At 41.5% G+C, this 19,927-nt stretch overlaps 1 protein-coding gene across 1 annotated transcript in view; it reads right to left on the bottom strand.

Moving 5' to 3' along the window:
- BRD7 (bromodomain containing 7) overlaps window positions 1–19,927 on the bottom strand; it is a 41,887-nt gene that overhangs the window by 17,441 nt on the left and 4,519 nt on the right. The window contains exons 2-5 of the mRNA XM_029924245.1: window positions 19,379–19,587; window positions 6,134–6,263; window positions 5,751–5,808; window positions 3,158–3,302 (exon numbers count right to left, since the gene is read on the bottom strand). Coding sequence (XP_029780105.1) covers window positions 3,158–3,302; window positions 5,751–5,808; window positions 6,134–6,263; window positions 19,379–19,587 — 542 coding nt within the window. The remainder of the gene's footprint in view (window positions 1–3,157; window positions 3,303–5,750; window positions 5,809–6,133; window positions 6,264–19,378; window positions 19,588–19,927) is intronic.

Raw genomic sequence — 19,927 nt, 5'->3', positions numbered from 1 at the left:
TCAAAGAGTTGAAACATGTAACTGGAGAAGCCAAATTATCAAATCTGTACTTTTGGGTTCAATTTAAAAGTACCTACATGTGCTGGAGAGCTCAATTCCACTGCATATTTTCACGATTAAGTAATGTTTTACATTGCATACATGTGACAGTGATTATGCCAAGGCTTTACTAAGGGTAAAAACCCAACAAAAAAGAATCCCTCCAAACAAACTCCCATCCTCCAAACTCAACCCAAATATTCAAACCTCCCTATTGAAAAACTGGTGGTGACAGCTTACAATACTTACAGGGACAAAAACAGGTAGATATAGTATTATTTGAAAGCATGTGAGAAGATGGACTCAAGGGTCACCAGAAATTCAGTATTAAATTTAAATTGGATTTAAATTGCATCTTCAGTGTCTGGCCAAGTCTCTAATCACTAAGAATTTTGCTAGGTCCCAGATCTTTAAGAATGTGATGGGGGTGCCTGGGTGGCTCAGTCGGTTAAGCATCCAACATCAGCTCAGGTCATGATCTCACGGTTCGTGGATTCAACCCCTATGTCAGGCTCTGTGCTAACAGCTAGCTCAGATCCTGGAGCCTGTCTTCAGATTCTGTGTCTCCCTCTCTCTCTGCCCTGCTCATGCTGTCTCCCTCTCAAAAATAAATAAAAACATTAAAAAAAAAAAAAAAGAATGTGATGAAAGCCATGGATCCATTCCTCAAGAATATATACACACACAAGCTGAATACTAAACTGTTCGTGTCATTTTGGTAAGCTCCCCTTAAAGGCTCATCTGTGGCTTCCATCCAGGGGACCCCAGGTTAAAGACCCTTAGTACAGATATTAGGAGAATTCCATTAAGAATTGTTAAATATAAGGGGCACCTGGGTGGTAAGCATCTGACTTTGGCTCAGGTCATGATCTTGTGAGATCAAGCTGTGGCTTGTGGGTTCGAGTCCCACATCGGGCTCTGTGCTGATCGCTCGGAGCTTGGAGCCTGCTTCAGATTCTGTGTCTCCCTCTCTCTGACCCTCCCCTAGTCAAGCTCTATCTCTCTCTCAAAAATAAACAAACATTAAAAAAATTATTTAATATATATTTTGGGAAATAGAGGCAAGTGAGAGAGGACCTCGGATGGCTATTACTTACACTAAATGACCACTGGGCCTCTACCTGGCAAGAAAGTACTGGATTATTCCACTGATCTGATCTGTTAAGGCAATCTGTAGATTCCATGACTCTTAACTGTCATGTGCTAGGCTTTACTGGACTTCAGGTAATGGCACTTGGTCATTAAAAAAGCTGAATGACCTTTCTGCATACTTTCCATGTAATTACAAAAACAAAAAACAAAAATTTGAACAGCCTAATGAGCTGAATAAGCTAATTAATATTACATTGGACTATTTGGATTTTTACCCAAAAGAAAGCATACTAATGTAGAAAACTCCAAAAGGTTGAAAATATTAGTTCATTTCACTTATGACAAATCTTAATCATTTGTGCAACAACACTTAGGGGCCCAATTTCTACTCTCTCCTGTCATCGTAAGAAAAAGATCAGAAGAAAACTATTGACAAAAAGAAAAAAAAAAACTGTGAAACTTTTTTCCATTAAGCAGTAATGTCAGAAATATGCTGAAATAAACTGTTCTAGTCTAATTTTCACCAGATGAAAAGCTGGGAAAACTTCCATTTCTCTGAATGTAATTCAGTTTTTTCAGAGTAAGTAGAATGTTATCTATGTATTCAAATGAAGAGTAAAGATAGAATTAAATGCTGGTTTTATTCATAAACCTCAACTGATTGATACATGGATGAAAAAAAAGTAAAAGGTAAAGATATGTTAACTGACTACAGTCTAGCATTTGGGTCAAGTGAATACTACAATGTTCATGCAGAAAAAACAAAAGCGAAATTATTACCTAAACCAGTTAAGTCTGTGAAAAGTTAGAGAAAAATTCAAAAAACACATGGTTCCTTTTCTTTGAAGATCAAAATGAAAAATTCACTGTTGAAATCAACATATACCAAGGCTATTAAAAAAATTTTTTTTTAAACATTTTTTTTTTTTTTGAGAGACAGAGAGACAGCACGAGCATGGGAAGGCAGAGAGAGAGGGAGACACAGAATCGGAAGCAGGCTCCAGGCTCTGAGCCGTCAGCACAGAGCCCAATGCAGGGCCTGAACTCACAAACCGCGAGATCATGACCTGAGCTGAAGTTGGACACTCAACCGATTGAACTGTCCAGGCTCCCCTACCAAGGCTTATAAAGATGGAAAACACTTCCACTGTAATGTTAGGCACACACATCATCCTGCTGGCTTATAGATTCTTTACTTATATTATTTTTTAAAGTTTATTTTAATATTTTGAGATAGAGTGAGCAGGTAGAGAGCAGAGAAGGACTTGAGAAGAAAAGAGAGAGAATCCCAAGCAGGCTCCTCACTGTCAGCACAGAGCCCAATGTGGGGCTCGAACCCATGAACAGTGAGACCATGACCGGAGATGAAATCAGGAGTCGGAAGCTTACCAACTGAACCACCCAGATGCCCCCTCACTTAAGTTTTTAATATCCTTCTCTTTTGAAGAAAATGTGCTCAACAAATCTAGCCAAAATGAACTCAGAAAGCAACAGACTTTCATCAAGCTAGAACATGTAATTAAACTTTTGTTGACTGTTTCCGGACAAGCCAACTTATCCTTTATTTGAGAGACATGCACACCTTTGTTGTCTAGAAACAGAAAAGGAAACTACTCTGCCACAACTTTCATTTAAGTATCAATTTTATCTGCACTGGTCTGAAATTAAAAATCAGGCTGTTTTTCATGTTAAAGGTGAGAATATATGTTGCAGAACATACAAAATTCAAAATTTCTCTAAAATGTCCCAAAATAATAAAAGATAGCAGATGGCAGAGTGTGCCTGGTTTCCTATCAACAAGCTCAAAAATGTTTTCTGAGACGGAGAAATACAAAGATTTTGGATTTTAGAGTAAACTTAATTCTCTGCAAAATAAAAGGTTGATTAGAAAGTTTCCTAATACCAAACATGTAGATTTCTATCAAGATTTTGTACATGCAGCATTCAAGCCTCTCAACTGAACAGATGTGACTCTGTATCACAGGTTAGTCTATTTTCTAATCACGACATAAATAACTATAGTTACCTTTAGTTCTTCGATGGACTGGTAATCATTGTTCTTAATCTTTTCTTTCATGGTACTAAAATCCATTGGATGCTTAATGATCATGGAGTAGCCAGGAGCAATAAAATCAGTCACAGGAAATGAAAAGAAAGCACTTGGGTCTTTTCTGTGAAGATATGAAGAGGGCAATTTTATTTCTATTACAAACAAATCTACTGGTCTAGAAGAAGTCAGAGGAAAACCTTCAAATATAAAAAGAATATGTAGTATGCTAACGTAATTTGAAAAGTGAAAAAAAGATTTTAAAGACTAATAACTAATAACAAGGTTAAGATGTTTTACATACTAGCTGTATCTTTAAGACAGAGAATCTTTTAACATATGCATATCTAATTAATTGGCAGCACCTCCTACACAGGGAAAAATGAAACAAAATACAAAATCGAGACTAACCAATGTCTTGGCTTCTGGAAGGTAAACTCTATGTACTTTTATCAACCACAGGGGCAAAGGCAGTAATAATAACTATAAATGCACATCTGCAATCTTCCATGCTGATTTCTGACTACAAGCTTGGACTCTTGGGGAGGCCACAGGATTAATACATTCATGTGAAGTTATGTATATTTTCTTAATCAATGGATCCAACTTCTATTTTGTCTATAGGGGAGAACTCAAAAACCTTATTAAAAAGGTCCTCAAAATACCCCCAAACTTAAGAACCAACGCTTTCTATCACAAGTTCTCAATTCTGGCTGTCCGTCAGAACCACTAGAGGAGGTTTAAAAAAAAATTCCAGCTGGGGGATAGGGAAGGGAGGGGGAAGCACAGCCGAGACCCACTGCATCAAAATCTCCTGGGAAGGAGGGCTGGCCCACACACTGGTACTTGTAAGATGGAATGTTCCTATTCGTATCGGAACATCTGGCATTAGTAATTCCAGTACTGACAGGGCTGAGAACCACTGCTCTACAATTAGGTCATGAGACTGATTTTTTCCTCTGGCAATTCGGCACACAAAAGTTTTCTTACTCCAGGCAATTATTTTAATAAAAATGGTTTAAAAATAATTAAGAGCAGCAACTTTTAATATGTATTTACCACATGCAGGCCCAATGATAGGTATGTGATATATTCTACATGTAATTCTTACAAAAGCCATCCAGGTGAGGTATCCCCACTTAGAAATGAGAAAACTGAGGCTCAGAGGGCAAATCATTTGTTCTAGATCATAAATGTGATCATGGAGAGAGCTGGAATCTAAACTTAGATATTTGTTCTTCTCTAACAGGATGCCTAAGCAGTGAGACTAAAAAATAAAGAATAAGCAAAAATACTCAGTCTGAAACTGATACATACAACTATGCTGTCCATAGTTACTATGAATAGCAACACTAATCTTCTCTGGAGGACCTCCTCAGAGCAAATTACACCCCCTAAAATCAGTCATTTTAATATGGCCTTAATCAATTACATTATTTACCAGCATTTGCGCTGAGCCTCTAGGATAATGGAATCTTACAGACTATTCAAAAAGTGTGGCTCTAGGTTCTAATTCCGAAACTGTTCTGAGAAATATGAGTATCCTTGGACTGAGACCTTGTTAAGTAGATTTCTTTCAGGGTAACATCGTTAACCTACATCCTGATCATGTCATAAGAAATAAAATAAAAGGCAGCCCCAATACTTCACAGTCATGCATTCTAATAGAGTTGGAATACCTAATGCTTACCTGTTCATATTTTTGGGATAAAGAATGATTTATTCAAGTGTAAAAACTTGAGATACAATTTTCTCAATTACTCTCTAACATCAAAAAGGGAGTGAGGCCACTAACTTTCGATCTTAACTGCAGCGCTGAACAGGTGTTGAATACAGGTAACACTAGAGGATTTCACTTATAACATGATTTATAAAGTGTTCTGGGGTTGACACAGAAGTACAACCCAGTGAGAAGAAGCACATTATCAGAATGCATGCCCTACACCCACGAGGCCTCTGCAAATAACATAAATGTCTTTGAGTTGAGAATTCAAATTCAGAGTTAAGACAGGTATCAAAAATTAGGTATTTTAATGAAGACTGAGTTATTCTTTTCCTCTTTAAGAACTTAACATTAGTTTAATCCAGGTACTGAAATTTTTAGAACAAAATTTTGCATTTAAGAGAGGGTCACAAATCCTATTTACTTTGTTTCTTCTCCCAGACTTAATAATTATAGCACGATAAGCATTGAATATATATATACAGAAGGTATTTTCATTTATTAGCAAATATCTGTATTTTCATTTATTAGCAATATCTGTAATATTTTATTCCCGGTTTAAAGCTTCAACATCAGAAGTTAGTTTAAAGAGAAATTTGCCATTAAGGATATTATGTAACACTCTTCAGGTTGCCAGTTAAAACAAACCAAAGGAGAACATTTAAAAGTCAGCTTCTTAAAGTACTTTCTATTGCCAGGCAAAATATTTATCGTCCACTTTAAAATCAAGTACATTTGGATTTAGGCCACAAAATGTGGCTTTAAATAATCAAAAATAGAGACGTGGTTTGGATCCTATATTTTTCATTTTAATTTCTAAGTTATAAAAACATTGGGAAAAACATTTACCTCTGTAATTGTCTCATTAGTTGATTCAAAGCTTCTTGAAGGGGTGTCTGTTCTACTTCTAAAGCAAAGGGGAAAGGAAAAGAGTGTTTTCAAAAAGGAAGATTCTAAAGAGTATTGTTCAGCTTATTTTCCTTCCATACGACTTACCTCATATTCATCATTAAATGTCTCATTACAGAAATTTCATTTATCTTACAAATATTTGAAGTACTAGAGTATCAATTCAAAACCCTTACGCAGTGACAGAAAATAGAAAACTTAAAAAAAAATTCAGTTAAACAGCTTCTGATCTTAAAAGCTAAAACCCAGTCCCCTTCGCTGGCTACCACCCTTAAAATAACTTCAGCCCCTCGTTCAAGTACGTTAACTCCGAGTTGTTCCACCTTCTTGTTTGGCTAAAGAGCTTGCGAGAGGCTTCTCAGGAGGCAAGTCCAATCTTAGAGGGGCCTGGCACTGGAGATCTTTTTCTGTCTCATTCTCCACATGGTCCCGATCTCGCTTCTTTTTATCCTCCTAAATGGAACAAACGGGAATAATTTAGAAATAGTTCAGAATTAATTACTAAAACAAATAATTTCAGCAAAAACAAAAACAAGATACCACTTAAAAGAAAATAGATTTTTAATAATGAAATCTTAATGTATTTTATTGCCATCTACTGGAAAAGGAGAGAATAACAGCTCCTGGGAGAGGGGCGGGTAGTAGTATGGTATGACTGAAATAAAGAGAAAAACAGAACTATTCACAAAAACAAGAGAACATACCTAGGAATAAATCTAATAAAAGATGTCCAATACCTTTTGGGGAAAACTATGAAACATTACAGAGTGGTCACTGTGGAAGACCTGAATAAAGGAGATATACCATGTTCATGAATTGATAGTCAATTCTCTCCTACGTAATCTACAAATAAAATGTATGTCAATTGAAATTGTAAGACAGAATTTTTTCATGAACTTTGACAAGCCAATCATATAATTTCTCTTGAAGAATGAATCAAGAAAGTCACGATAAGATGTGTCTTACCAGATAGTATTAAAAAAAATTTTTTTAATGTTTTACTTATTTTTGAGACGGAGAGAGAGAGACAGAGCATGAGCAGGGAGGGGCAGAGAGAGAGGGAGACACAGAAGCAGGCTCCAGGCTCTGAGCTGTCAGCACAGAGTGAGGCTCGAACCCATGAACGTGAGATCATGACCTGAGCCAAAATCGGAGGCTTAACCAACTGAGCCACCCAGGCGCCCCACCAGTCAGTATTTTTAATACTAACTGGGGCAAACAGACCAACAGAGCAGATTACAGAGTACAGAAACAGACTTGTGCACATAGACAAGTCTTGGTATATCAGGGGTGCCATTATAAATCAATGACAAAAGGGTAGTGCTGGGACAACTGGTTATCTACATGATAAAGAGAATAAAACTAGATCTCTACCTCATATCACACACAAAAGGAAATGCCACATAAATTAAACACTTAAATGTACAAAGCAAAACTTTAAAACTTCGGATAAAAGTAAAGGATCTTTATGACCCAAGAGTAGGGAAAGATTTTCTTATCCATAAACAAAGTCAAAAGATTAGCTTGAAATACAGAAAACTCAGAGTATTAACAAAAATTGTGCAAATAGCATTTATTAAAGTAAAAAAGGCAAATAATCCATAGAAAATGAGTAAAGGATATCACAGCTAATTCCCAGAAACCTGAAATCAAAAAACATGCAAACTAACTCAAGCTGCCTAGAACTCTGGGGATTTCCTAGCTCTCTGACAAAAATTAAAATGCCTGAAAATGTCAAGTTTTGATGAAAACACAGAGGAATGGGGCTCTCATACTTTGCAGATGAGTGGCTAAATAAGTACAACCATTAGAAGAACAATTAACAATATCATAAGGCTGAAGATGCCTTTACCCTACTGCTTAGCTTTTCTACTCCCAGGCACAGACTTCTGAGAAACTTCTTTTTACACAGTCTACATGGAAGGCAGGTATAAGAAAATTTCTTGCCACATTCTGAAATAGTAAAAATTTATGAACAATCCAATGCCTAACAAAAGAAAAATGGATTCATAGACTATGACATTTACACAGCAGTTAAATTTTTTCACATTTAAAAAATATTTTTATTTTTAAAATTTACATCCAAGTTAGTTAGCATATAGTACAACAATGATTTCAGGAGTAGATTCCTTAATGCCCCTTACCCATTTAGCCCATTCCCCCCTCCCACAACCCCTCCAGTAACCCTCTGTTTGTTCTTCATATTTAAGAGTCTCTTATGTTTTGTCCCCCACCCTGTTTTGTTTTGTTTTTTTAAGTACAAGAATTTTCAATGTCACTTTTTATTAGTGCAAGACTGGAAGCAATGTAAATGTCCAAATAACAGTTAGGAGATACATACCCACATTTCCAGAAATGGATAAATTATTGAACACTCATACAGTGCAATATTAAACACCATTAAGATCCCCCTCCCTGTTTTTATACTATTTTTGCTTCCCTTCCCTTATGTTCATCTGTTTTGCATCTTCAAGTCCTCATATGAGTGAAGTCCTATATTTGTCTTTCTCTAATTTTTGCTTAGCATAATACCCTCTAGTTCTATCCATGTGGTTGCAAATGGCAAGATTTCATTCTTTTTGATTGCTAATACTCCATTGTGTGTGTATGTGTACATATATACATGTGGGAGGGGGGATGGTGTGTGTGTGTGTGTGTGTGTGTGTGTATACACACACACACACACACACACACACACACACACACACACACACACACACACACACACATATATATACACCACACCTTCTTTATCCATTCATCCATCGATGGACATCTGGGCTCTTTCCATACTTTGGCTATTGTTGATAGTGCTGCTATAAACACTGGGGTGCATGTGCTCCTTTGAAACAGCACACCTGTATCCCCTGGATAAATACCTAGTAGTGTAATTGCTGAGGTGTACAGCAGTTCTATTAATTTTGTGAGGAACCTCCATACTATTTTCCAGAGCAGCTGCACCAGTTTGCATTCCCACCAGCAGTGCACAGCAGGTAAGATTAATAAGCTAAAGTTACACTGTATCAAGATGTATAGTGTTCAGAACTATAATTTCTAGACACAAAAGTTGCAAATACTGTTAACAATGTTGTTTTGTAGTTTGAAAATGTGTAAGTGTACACTTTTTACAGCAGTATGTGGAAGTGGTAAAATTACAGAAACAAGTACACAAGAGATACATAGGAAACTCATGATAATGGCAGTCCCCAGGGCAGGGGGAGTAGGGGGAGGGAGAGAGGAGAGGAGAGGAGAGGGAATCTGGAAGAATACACAGAAAGTTTCATTTGTATCTATACTCAAATTTCTTTCTTTTTTAATATTTGAGAGAAAGAGAGCAGGCAAACGGGAAGGGCAGAGAGAGGGGGCGAGAGAATCCCAAGCGGGCTCTACGCTGTCAGTGGGGGCTCGATCCCATGGCCCTGGGATTTTTGACCTGAGCCAAAATCAAGACTCAGATGCCACCCAGGTGCTCCTATACTTTAATTTCTTTACAAAAACAAACAAAAAAACCAAAGCCAAAAACCAAAAAATTAAGCAAAAGGTAAAAAAGCTAAAGCTGAGTAAATCCAGGTACTAGTTTTATTATTCTGTTTTCTTTTTTAAAAATGTATTTTGTACTAAAATTGCCTAAAAATGTCTATTCTATGCCTTTGAGAATCGAGATTCTCAACAGGATCTTATCGACTCCAAAACTATTTTCTTGGCTCAAGTCCTAATGTATTGTCCTAGTGTCCAGAGCGGTGGTTCTCAAAGTGTGCTCCCTGAGCAGCACCATAGCATTATCTGCAAAGTTGCCAGAAGTGCAAATTCTGAGTTCCCATCATGGTTCTCAAGCTTCAGTGTGTACCAGAATCACCTGAAGGTCCTGTTAAAACACCAATGCATTGGCCCTGTTTCCAGAACTACCCATCTGGTAGGTCTAAGGTAGAAATATGAGTCTGCCTTACTAACAAGTTTCCAGGCCTTGTTTGTGTTGCTGCTACAGGCATCATGCTTTGAGTATCACTGATACAGAGCTTCTATAACCAGGGTCCAAAGCATCTAACAGAATATTTGACTGGCTTAAAAGCTCCAGAGAAAAATGCTATAAACTGTACTTATAGTGCTCTTGATCTCAGTAACCATCAAGTTGATTGGTGTCTGTTTTTTTATGACTTCATGCCATATTCTGGAGCAGCAAATTTTGACTTTGGAAAGTTTTGAGTCTTTTGCCCAGAACACCTGGCATCAATCTCTTGTAGGCTGGCAAATTTCCTTCTGTTCATGGAAAAAAAACCCCCAGAGACACAGATTCCTTCCTATGAAATGTAAATTGTGAAGTGAGGGCAGTCTGGAAGGCAGTAAGCACTCTCCCAGGTGGAAAGAACTAGGGCCACAGTGGCCAGGAATCTAGAACAGGGGCTGGCAAGCGCTTTTTGGTAAATGGCCAGACACGATATAATTTAGCTTTGTGGTCCTAAGGTCCCAACTACTAACCTTCGCTGCTGTGGCACGAAAGCAGCCCTAGCCAATACATAAATGAATGGTTGTGGCTGTGTTCCAACAAAACTTTATTTGTAAACCCAGGTGCACTGGCCGTGGTTTGTTAACCCAGGTTTATGGGCTCAAGTTCCAGCCCCAGGTTCATCCTTAACACACTGTCACCTTCTTAAGCAATTCATTTATTCTCATCGGGCCTCTTTATCATCCACAAGATAGAGATTTCACTGTTGATTTTAGTTATCTTAGAGAATCAATGGGATGGTGAAATGAGGTCAAGAAATAGAAAAGTTGAAAAAGTACCAAAGGGGGCGCCTGGGTGGCTCAGTAGGTTGAGCGTCTGACTTCAGCTCAGGCCGTAATCTCACGGTTTGTGGGTTCGAGCCCTGCATCAGGCTCTGTGCTGACCGCTACCTCAGAGCCTGGAACCTGCTTCAGATTCTGACCCACTCTCTCCCTGGTCCCTCCCCTGTTCACACTCTGTCTCTCTTTGTCTCTCAAAAATGTAAAAAAAAGAAAAGAAAAAGTACCAAAAGACGATACTACCTGGTCACTTTATCCTGTCGGCCTGCTCTATGTTAACCTCCTTATTATTCAGTATAAGAGAATATAGCCTTCCTTCTGGGCTGGAGTCCAAAAGAGAAAAAGAATATAAAAACCTGCACTTGGGAAGCACCTTGAACTGAATGGAGATTCAGGAACATGTTACTACTGCCAGACAAAAAGTTAGGAGACCTGCCTCTAGTTTACCACAATGTGACCCTGAACAAGTTACCCCACTCACTCACACACTCAGTTTCACCTACAAAACAAAAGGCTTTGACCTCTACAGTTCTCTTTCCACTTAAAATTCTGATTCCAACCTTCCAATTTTCTTCACGATTCAGAACAGAGTAAAGAATCTTACTGAGAAAGCGCCTTACTCAAGTCACACAGACATGTAAGACCAGAAGTTAACAGTTATGCTTACTAGTTAATGCATTTGCCAACTACATATAGAACACTGAACAAAAATACTAGAGCCATTTAACTTCAGGTAGCTGAGGAAGAAGGGTTTACAGTTTTAGTTTATAAATAGGTTTAGATTCTGTCTTTGCCACTTATTAGCCATGAAATTACGGATAAACTATATAATTCGGGGGGTGCCCCTCATTTTCTTATCTTTAAAATACACATGATACATGCCTCAGAAGATGGAGGATGAAATAAGATAGTACATGTGAAATTTCAGCAAAGTACTCGCCCATACCGCACACTCGTTCATTCCTGTGTGTAGATAAACACTGGCGGGCAATGCACAGACCTGCCCTTAGGCAGCTGATGTGTAACAGCAGAAACACACATTCAACAACTCATTAAAAAAAAAAAAACCCAAACAGAGTCCATGGAGCGAGTAACTGTTGGGTAAATCTAATCTAGATGGGACAAGTGTGGGAAGGCTTTGCCGAGGAAGTAACATCTGAGCTGAGATGTGAAGGACAGAATTTAGCCAGGCTGGGGGTGGAGGTGGGTGGTGGAAACAGCGTTCCAGGCAAGAAGGCCCAGGCAGGAGAGAGGAAGAGCGGCTATTTCTGTAACTGCAAACACACTGTACTTAATTTCAGACTCTAACTTATTCACAATTCAGTGGTAAGTTATTTTATTAATTTGTGAATGACACTTTTGAAGCAATCTTTGCTCACATTATTAATATTATAGTATTCACTGCATTATAAACATCCGCCTTTTCACTAGAGTTCCTTGTGGCAGGGTCCCATGTACTTCTAAGTTCAACACCTCATGCATAATACTTGCAGAATTAATTAGTTACAGGAGACAGCATGAGAGAGGAATGTGAAAGCATGCAAATGAACAGCTGAAGTCCTTAGTGGAAAGTACTGTCCTTCAGGTCGGCTACTTTTGGAAGAGATACAGATACAGAGATCTTTAGTTATACTCAAATAATGATTGCAATGTGCAAAACAATTTATGTTTTTTAAAATTTACTTTTGAGAGACAGTGCGAGCAGGGGAGGGTCAGAGAGAGAGGGAGATACACAATCTGAAGCAGGCTTCAGGCTCTGAGCTGTCAGCACAGAGCCTGACGCAGAGCTCAAACCCACCAACTCTGGACGCTTAACCGACTGAGCCACCCAGGCGCCCTTGTGCAAAACAATTTTAAATTCAACAGGTGATTCTGAATTTAATTGAAAAACCAGTCTTACTTCAAAGTGACACCTCATTTTTGGCCTTAGATCAAAGATAGCATCTGTTGCCTACTTAGCCTGTACCTTCCTCTCTAATGCCTCCTGACGGCTCCCCAAGGCAAAACAAGAAACAATTTCCTCTGACTCCCAGAACATTTTATTCATACCTCTACTAGAATTTACCAGGCCATGAAGTTTCTCTCTCCTTTCACATCTGACTCCCCAGCCCAGCTCTGAGGTTCTCCTGTAGTGCAGGAACTCTGTCTTATTTACCTTCATCATTTGAGTCTAATAACAGAGTCTGCCATGTAAAAGGTGTCTGGTAAATGTCTGCTGAGTAAATAAATGAATAAATAGCCTTTCTATCAAAGGAGTAACACTACTCTTACCCTCTTGACAGTCCTTCTCTCTCTAGGGGTACCTGGCTCACTCATCTGGAAGAGCGTGTGACTCTTGATCTTGGGGCTGTGGGTTTGTGCCCCATGTTGGGTGTAGAGATTACTAAAAATAAACAGGGGCACGTGGCTCATTTGGAAGAGCGTCTGACTCTTGATCTCAGAGTCATGAGTTGAATCCCCGCACTGGGTGTGGAGTCCACTGAAAAACAAACTTTAGGGGCACCTGGCTGGCTCAGATGGAAGAGCATATGACTCCTGACATGGGGGTTGAGTCTGAGCCCCACTCTGGGTACAGAGATTACTACAAAATAAATAAACAAACTTAAAAAAGAAAAGAGAGAGAGAGAGAACAACGTTCGGAGGAAACAAGAATGGAGGACTTTCTGCCAGGAGACGCTGGCTTCGGCAGATGTCATACTAAACACGTCAATGAATGGTGATTTGACAAAATTTCCATTTTGCTTAATGATTACAGTCATTCATTTCTTCTCTCTAGTTATAAGACCTCATACTCTATGCCTTAGTTAACTCAACAATAAAATGAGATACTAACAGCACCTATCCACTATTTGTAAGAATTAAAATAGTAAAGAACTAAGAACCGTGCCTGGCATACAGTGAACACTCAAATGTTAGTTTTTTGTTTTTTTTTTTTTTTTTGAGACAGAGAGAGAGGGCATGTGCACATCCAAGCAGGGGAAGGGGAAGGTGGTGGGGGGAGAGGGGGGAAGAGGGAGAATGAATCCCAAGCAGGCTCTGCACGGTCAGCACAGACCCTAATGTGGGGCCTGAACTCATGACCTGTGAAACCATGACCTGAGGCGCGGCTGGATGCTTAACCGAAGGAGCCATCCAGGTGCCCCATGATTCTTTACTTTCAATTGTACAAGATGAAATAATACATCCACATTACAGTAACAGCTCAGAGTATACAGTTTATCCCATGCTGCATGAACATGCAGTGTAACATCGCTATATTCTGATTTCTAAAGACCAGCTCAAATGCCACTGCCAGAGCAGATTCTTCTGTGATCCTCCCCCCTCCCTGCCCAGCCCCAGGGACTCTCAGGAGACTCGGAACTAGACCCCCCCACCCCCTTAAGGGCACTGTGAAGGGGGTGGGGGTCAGTGTCCATTTTAACAACTCTTTTACACTAAAGGCCTCTTTAAGGGCAGGATTTGAGTTCCTGTGCTGGCACTGACTATGCAACTTTGAGCAACTGACTAACCTCCCTGGGCCTTAAGTTTTCTCATCTGAAAAAGAGAAGACAGGATGATCTGGCACTTCAACTTTTGGATATATATATACAAAAGAACTGAAGACAAGTTCTCAAAGAAATACTTAAATACTTATGTTATCAGCAGCATTATTTATAAATGCCAAAAAGTAGAAGCAAACCAAAAATCCACTGACATTTAAAAATTTTTAATTTGAGAGAGCATGTGAGCGGGGAGGAGGTAAGACAGGGAGAGGTGGGAGGGGGAGGGAGGGCGGTGGGGGAGAGAGAACATCTTAGGCAGCTCCATGCTCAGCACAGAGCCCCACGCAGGGCTCAATCCCATTGCCAAAATCAAGAGTCAGGTGCTCCACCGACTGAGCCACCCAGGCACCCCATAGAATTTTACTACTGCCCCTCAGTTTTACTTCATTGTCCCCTCATGCCTACATTACCAGACCAAATGATAGGAGCATTTGTTCATCAGCTGTGATTTTATTTATATATATATATTTAAGTTTATTTTGAGAGAGAGAGAGAGAGAGAGAGAGAATGTGTGCATGAGAGGGGGAAGGGCAGAGAGGGAGAGAAGAAGAATCTCAAGCAGACTCCACAGTATCAATGCAGGGCTCGAACTCATGAACTGGGAGCTCAGAGTTGGACCCTTAACTGACTGAGCCACCCAGGTGCCTGTTATTTTTTATATGATGTAGAAATTGGAAATAAATGACTTGCAAATGTAAAGCTGGATCTTTAAGAAATACATAATAAGAGTTACGCCAGCACACAAACTCTTTGCCATTCACGTAGCACTCAGACGCTCGGGGCGGGGGCTGGGGGTAGAGCAAGCCCACGAACTTTCAGAGGGGTGGGATCTAGATTACGGCCTGGTTAAAACAAAGGGATGCTGTAATTTTCCGGCTGGTATTAAATGCTATTGTGCTACACAGAGAAATAATACTGGTCGTACTGCTTACACATTTTAAACTAATATAACCAGGGCCTTCCCTACTTAAAGAAAAGAAAACCATTTAACTCCAACACTTTTGAAGAATTATAGGGTTTTATGTTTAAGTGTGCTTCCCCAAAACTTTATCTCCTCCTCATCTTCCCTAAGTAACAGATTCCTGATTTTTATTAGGGTACAAAGCCCTACCTGCTTCCTGAACTAAGACATTTCCCAGGCTCCCTAGCAGCTAGGGCGGCCACGAGGTTGATCTGTGGCTGATGAAACATGAGCAGAAGTTATGAATGCCTTTCAGAAAAACGCTTTAAAATAGCAAGGCAGGATTTATCCTTTCCCTGCATCCTTCCTTCTTCCTGCCACGTGAAGGAACAGCAGAGTCACCAGTTCCCCAGAGCCACACATACCCCAGGCCAGAGGCAACTGCTGCTCCTAAAATCCCCTGGAGATCCAGAACATAGCTCAGAAAGGAGTCCTTCTGAAGTCTCCCTATCTAGACAACACTGGCAAAAGAATCCCCTCCCCATCCGTGGTCTCGTCCGAAAAGAAGGGAGGACCCAAACAGCCTCTACAGAACCAATGCCACCCCGAAGAATCTGAATGCCCCATGGCCCCTGGGTCCTGGGGAAATGGGACCTTGGACAAATTCACTTCACTTCTGAGTTACCACATTACCTCTTATAAAATGGAAATCAACCTACCTGTCCCAATCTTCAGGGTGTTATGTCCAAATAAGACTACAGATGCAAAGGCATCTTAATTTACAAGGTAATCAAAATACAATGAAGGCTAATGACATTTGGAGCCACAGTCAAGAAAGGGCAGAGTGGCTGGAACAGAAAGGGAGAATTCCTCAAACTGACCCCGAAGATGTCCTTACAAGGGTACATGAAGATTTGTGTACACAAGACACAATATGCGGCTCTATTTATGACATCCAGATGTAATATTATATAAAACAAGATATGCCACATCAATATAGCCCAATACCACGCAGTTAATAAAAAAATAAGGGAACTGATAAGAGAAGAAATGGACACGAGTGTGTCAGCCAGCGTGAGGTGCCAGAACTAAAATCAGCAGTGGTTAAAACAGGTGACCTCACCTTCCAGTTAAATGAGATGAACAAAGTACAGATGAGACGACAGGGGATGAAAGATGCCCACACACTTGGGAGATGAAAGGCATGTGTAGAGTGTGCGGATCACAGAGAGCAGGAGGCGTCCTGCGTGCCGCAGTGGACAGCTGGGGGAAGAGTCCAAACCCGAGAACCCGGGGAAAGCTCACACGTGGAGACATAAGGAAGCAGAGTCTCCAGCCCGCACACGGGTCAGAGGCAGGGAGAGCCGCGGGGCTGAATGCAGGGCACTGGGTGCTGGGCCCTCAGTCTCCTTCCCCCCACTGGCCCCCGAAATACTAGCAGTCGGGTAAGATCCTTGTTTGAGGAGGGATTTCTCTCTGGAGAACAGACATTTGGGGGCTCCCCATCAAAATGATCAGGTCTCTGTTTAGTGACTCCACAGCTAGAAAACCATCTAGATACAAAATATTTAATCAGCCTTTTTGTGCTTCACACTGAAAAACAGACAGACTAGGGAGGCCCTTAATGTAAAAGGAGGAGACCAAGAAAATAAACTGAAAAACTGGAAATATCCTCAAAGGAAAAAAAAAAGAAGATACTGCATAGAGAGATAAGAACAGTGTGCTATTAAACCAAGGACAACGAGGAGCGCCTGCACGACTCAGCTGGTTAAGCGTGTCGGACTACAGCTCCGGTCACCATGTCACGGTTCACGAGTTCGCGTCCCACAGGGGGCCTGCTGCGGTCAGCGCAGAGCCTGCTTCACATCCTCTGTTCCCCTCTCTGCTCCTCCCTCTGCTCACGCTCGCTCTCTCAAAAATGAATAAACATTTACTTTTTTTTTTTTTTTTTAAAAAGGACAGAGAACAAGATGCTTTCAAAATTCTAGGAGACAATAATTTTCAATCTAGAATTCCATGCTGAGTCAAACCATCAATCTATACGAGACTATATGATGGTAGAATAAAGAGTCAAATGTGTAAAGACTTACAAACACCTACCTCCTATGAATGCTTTCTCAGGAAGTTCCTAGAGTTAAGGATCCACCAGAACAAGGAAGCAGAGGAAGACATGGGACCCAGAAGAGGGGCAAAGGAGGACCCCAGAAGGGCGAGAGGACACGTCCAGACTAGAGCAGAGGGCACAGAGGCCTCCCAGATATGTCTCTAGACAAGGGGAAACCTCTGGTTATGTGAAAAACAAATCAGATGAGTTTTATACATCGGTCAGTTTGGGAAGATACGGTACACACACAAAGGAAAGCAATTAGCAAGAGATCAAGTTCAGCCTTGTATTTACTATACTTGTCACCAGTGAAAAATAATTAAACACTGAATACTGACTTAAGCGACAAGTGTGACATACCTACGTGGGGAGAACGGAGGAAGGGAAATTGGGGGCATGAAGCAGAATTAGACTGCTTACTTAAATTCTCATCTTCTGTAACATCAGTAAAAGATGTACTGATAAGTCAGGAAATAACATAAACTACAATTAAAAATGGAGACAAATATCCAAAAGAAAAGACTAAAAAGGTTTGGAAGTAAACCCCTAGACTGGAGCAGCACACTGCTTTTGTGGTAAAAGCTCTGAAGTACTCTTGACTTTTAAAAACTATGTTCACTGGGGTGTCTGGGTGGCTCAGTCGGGTAAGCATCCAGCTTCGGCTCAGGTCACGATCTGGTGGTTTGTGGGTTCGAGCCCCACGTTGGGCTCTGTGCTGACAGCCTGGAGCCTGCTTTGGGTTCTGTGTCTCCCTCTCTCTGCCCCTCCCCTTCTCTCTCTCAAAAAATAAACAAACATTAAAACATTTTTTTTAAACTATGTTCATAAACTACTTTACAAATAATTTTAAAAAACCAAACCAACTGGTTACCTTTTTTTAATATAAAGTTTTAAAAAATATTTTTGGATGTTTATTTTTGAGAGAGACAGAGACAGAGTGCAAGAAGGGGAGGGGCAGAAAGAGATGGAGACACAGAATTGGAAGCAGGCTCCAGGCTCTGAACCAGATGTGGGGCTTAACTCACAAGCTTCGAGATCACGACATGAGCTGAAGTCAGATGTCTGACTGAGCCACCCAGGTGCCCCCCAACTGGTTACCTCTAGAAAGAACAACTGTAGGAGGGACTAGGGTGAGGAAAGTTTTCCTCCTTTTTGTTCATTTCTGTACGCCTTGAATTTAAAAAAAAAAAAAAAATCAGAGGTGCCTGGTGGCTCAGTCAGTTAAGCGTCCGATTTCGGCTCAGAGCATGGTCTTGCAGTTCATGGGTTCGAGGCCCGTGTTGGGCTCTGGGCTGAGAGCTCTGAGCCTGGAGGCTGCTTTGGATTCTGTGTCTCCCTCTCTCTCTACCCCCTCTGCCACTAGCACGCTGTCTCAAAAATAAACATTACAAAAATTAAAAAAAAACCCATATGCATATAATAGCTTTTATAATTAGGAAAAGAATACACTGCATAGTTGTTTATGTTGTCACAATCTAACCAAAGGTAATTAAAACCTGAGGCAGAAAGTAATAGATTTAAGAAATTCTAAACAGAGAGTTTCTCAGATCAGGGACTTATCAGTGTATCCAATCACATGGAATAGAACACTATTATATATACAAACATAAGAACAGTTACAAAACTAATTTATGGAGCTCTATCTTCAAGCCGCACTGACTGGGGAAATCGCTCAGTGACAGGTTAAACCTGGCAAGTGCTGAGTCCAGGCTAATTCCGGGGATGTCTGCGGAGCCTGTGAAGACACTGATGTTTATCACTGGGGTCCTATCCCTTAAAGGCCTCTGATCAGGCCTTCTCTTCAACGGACTCAAGTCCCAAGACGAAAACGATCCTTATATGCCTGGCATTTCAGTACTTACTTAGAACACATCCGAACCCCAGCGCATCGCATGCGCGTTTGAAAGGACCCTTCTCGGCAGGGCTGAGGCTGCTCCAGGCGCGCCTTCTACGTCTCCTAGATGGAGGGGCCGCCGTCGCCGCTCACCTCCTCGAAATCAGGCCTCAACTGCTCACTCACCTGCTGCGACTGTAATTACGCGCAAATCAACCGAGAGCTGCTGGAACTCGCAGGTGATTCACGTTTCTAGGCTGCCCTGCTCCTCCTCAAAACAAGACAGAGCTTCCAGGCGTTTCGGCGCCTCGCTAGACACAGAAGAGAGTTCGGCTGGCAGCGGGAGGCGGGAACTCCTACCGAGGGGCACCCCCAGCCGAGCCGGCGCCCCGCAACCGCGCTTACCTTGACTCGTCTCCGTTTCCTCCCCTTTTCTTCCCCGGGAACCTGCTTCTCTCCTTTCTTCCTCTTTTTCCGCTTTCTGTCCTTGTGTTTGTCATGATCGTTCTTGTCCTCGAAGAGGCTGGAGTCGTGGCCCGAGCTGCCCGTGGAGAGCTCGGTGACTTCGTTCCCTCCCACTTTGAGGACCAGCTTCAAGGGCTTCTCTACATACTCTTGAACAAAAGGAGAGAGCCCCGATTACGGGCAGCACCCACCAGGCCGAGGCGCCGCGCGGGCAGGGGGAGAAGGGGGAGCCACCGCCGGGGCGGCTCTGGGCGCGCAGAGGGCGCCCCGCGAAGCACCTGTTGACTGACGGACACTCGCCGAGCGGGGGCCCCGAACGCTGCGGGCCTCTAGGGGCCGCCTCACACCTCCCACCAAGAGCCCCGCCGGGGGCCCTGGGGGCCCGGGTTCGAATGCCGCCCCCGCCTGGGCGGGGGGTGTCTGCGCGGCCTCCGGCGGGCCGCGCCCCCTTCGCGGGTCCCCGGGCTGCCCGTGGGAGGTGCGGCCCCC

This window comes from Suricata suricatta, chromosome 16 (assembly GCF_006229205.1).
Source record: "Suricata suricatta isolate VVHF042 chromosome 16, meerkat_22Aug2017_6uvM2_HiC, whole genome shotgun sequence".
Taxonomy (NCBI): Eukaryota; Metazoa; Chordata; class Mammalia; order Carnivora; family Herpestidae; genus Suricata; species Suricata suricatta.
Note: the sequence above shows the minus strand (reverse complement) of the source record. Positions and strands in the feature narration are given on the sequence as shown.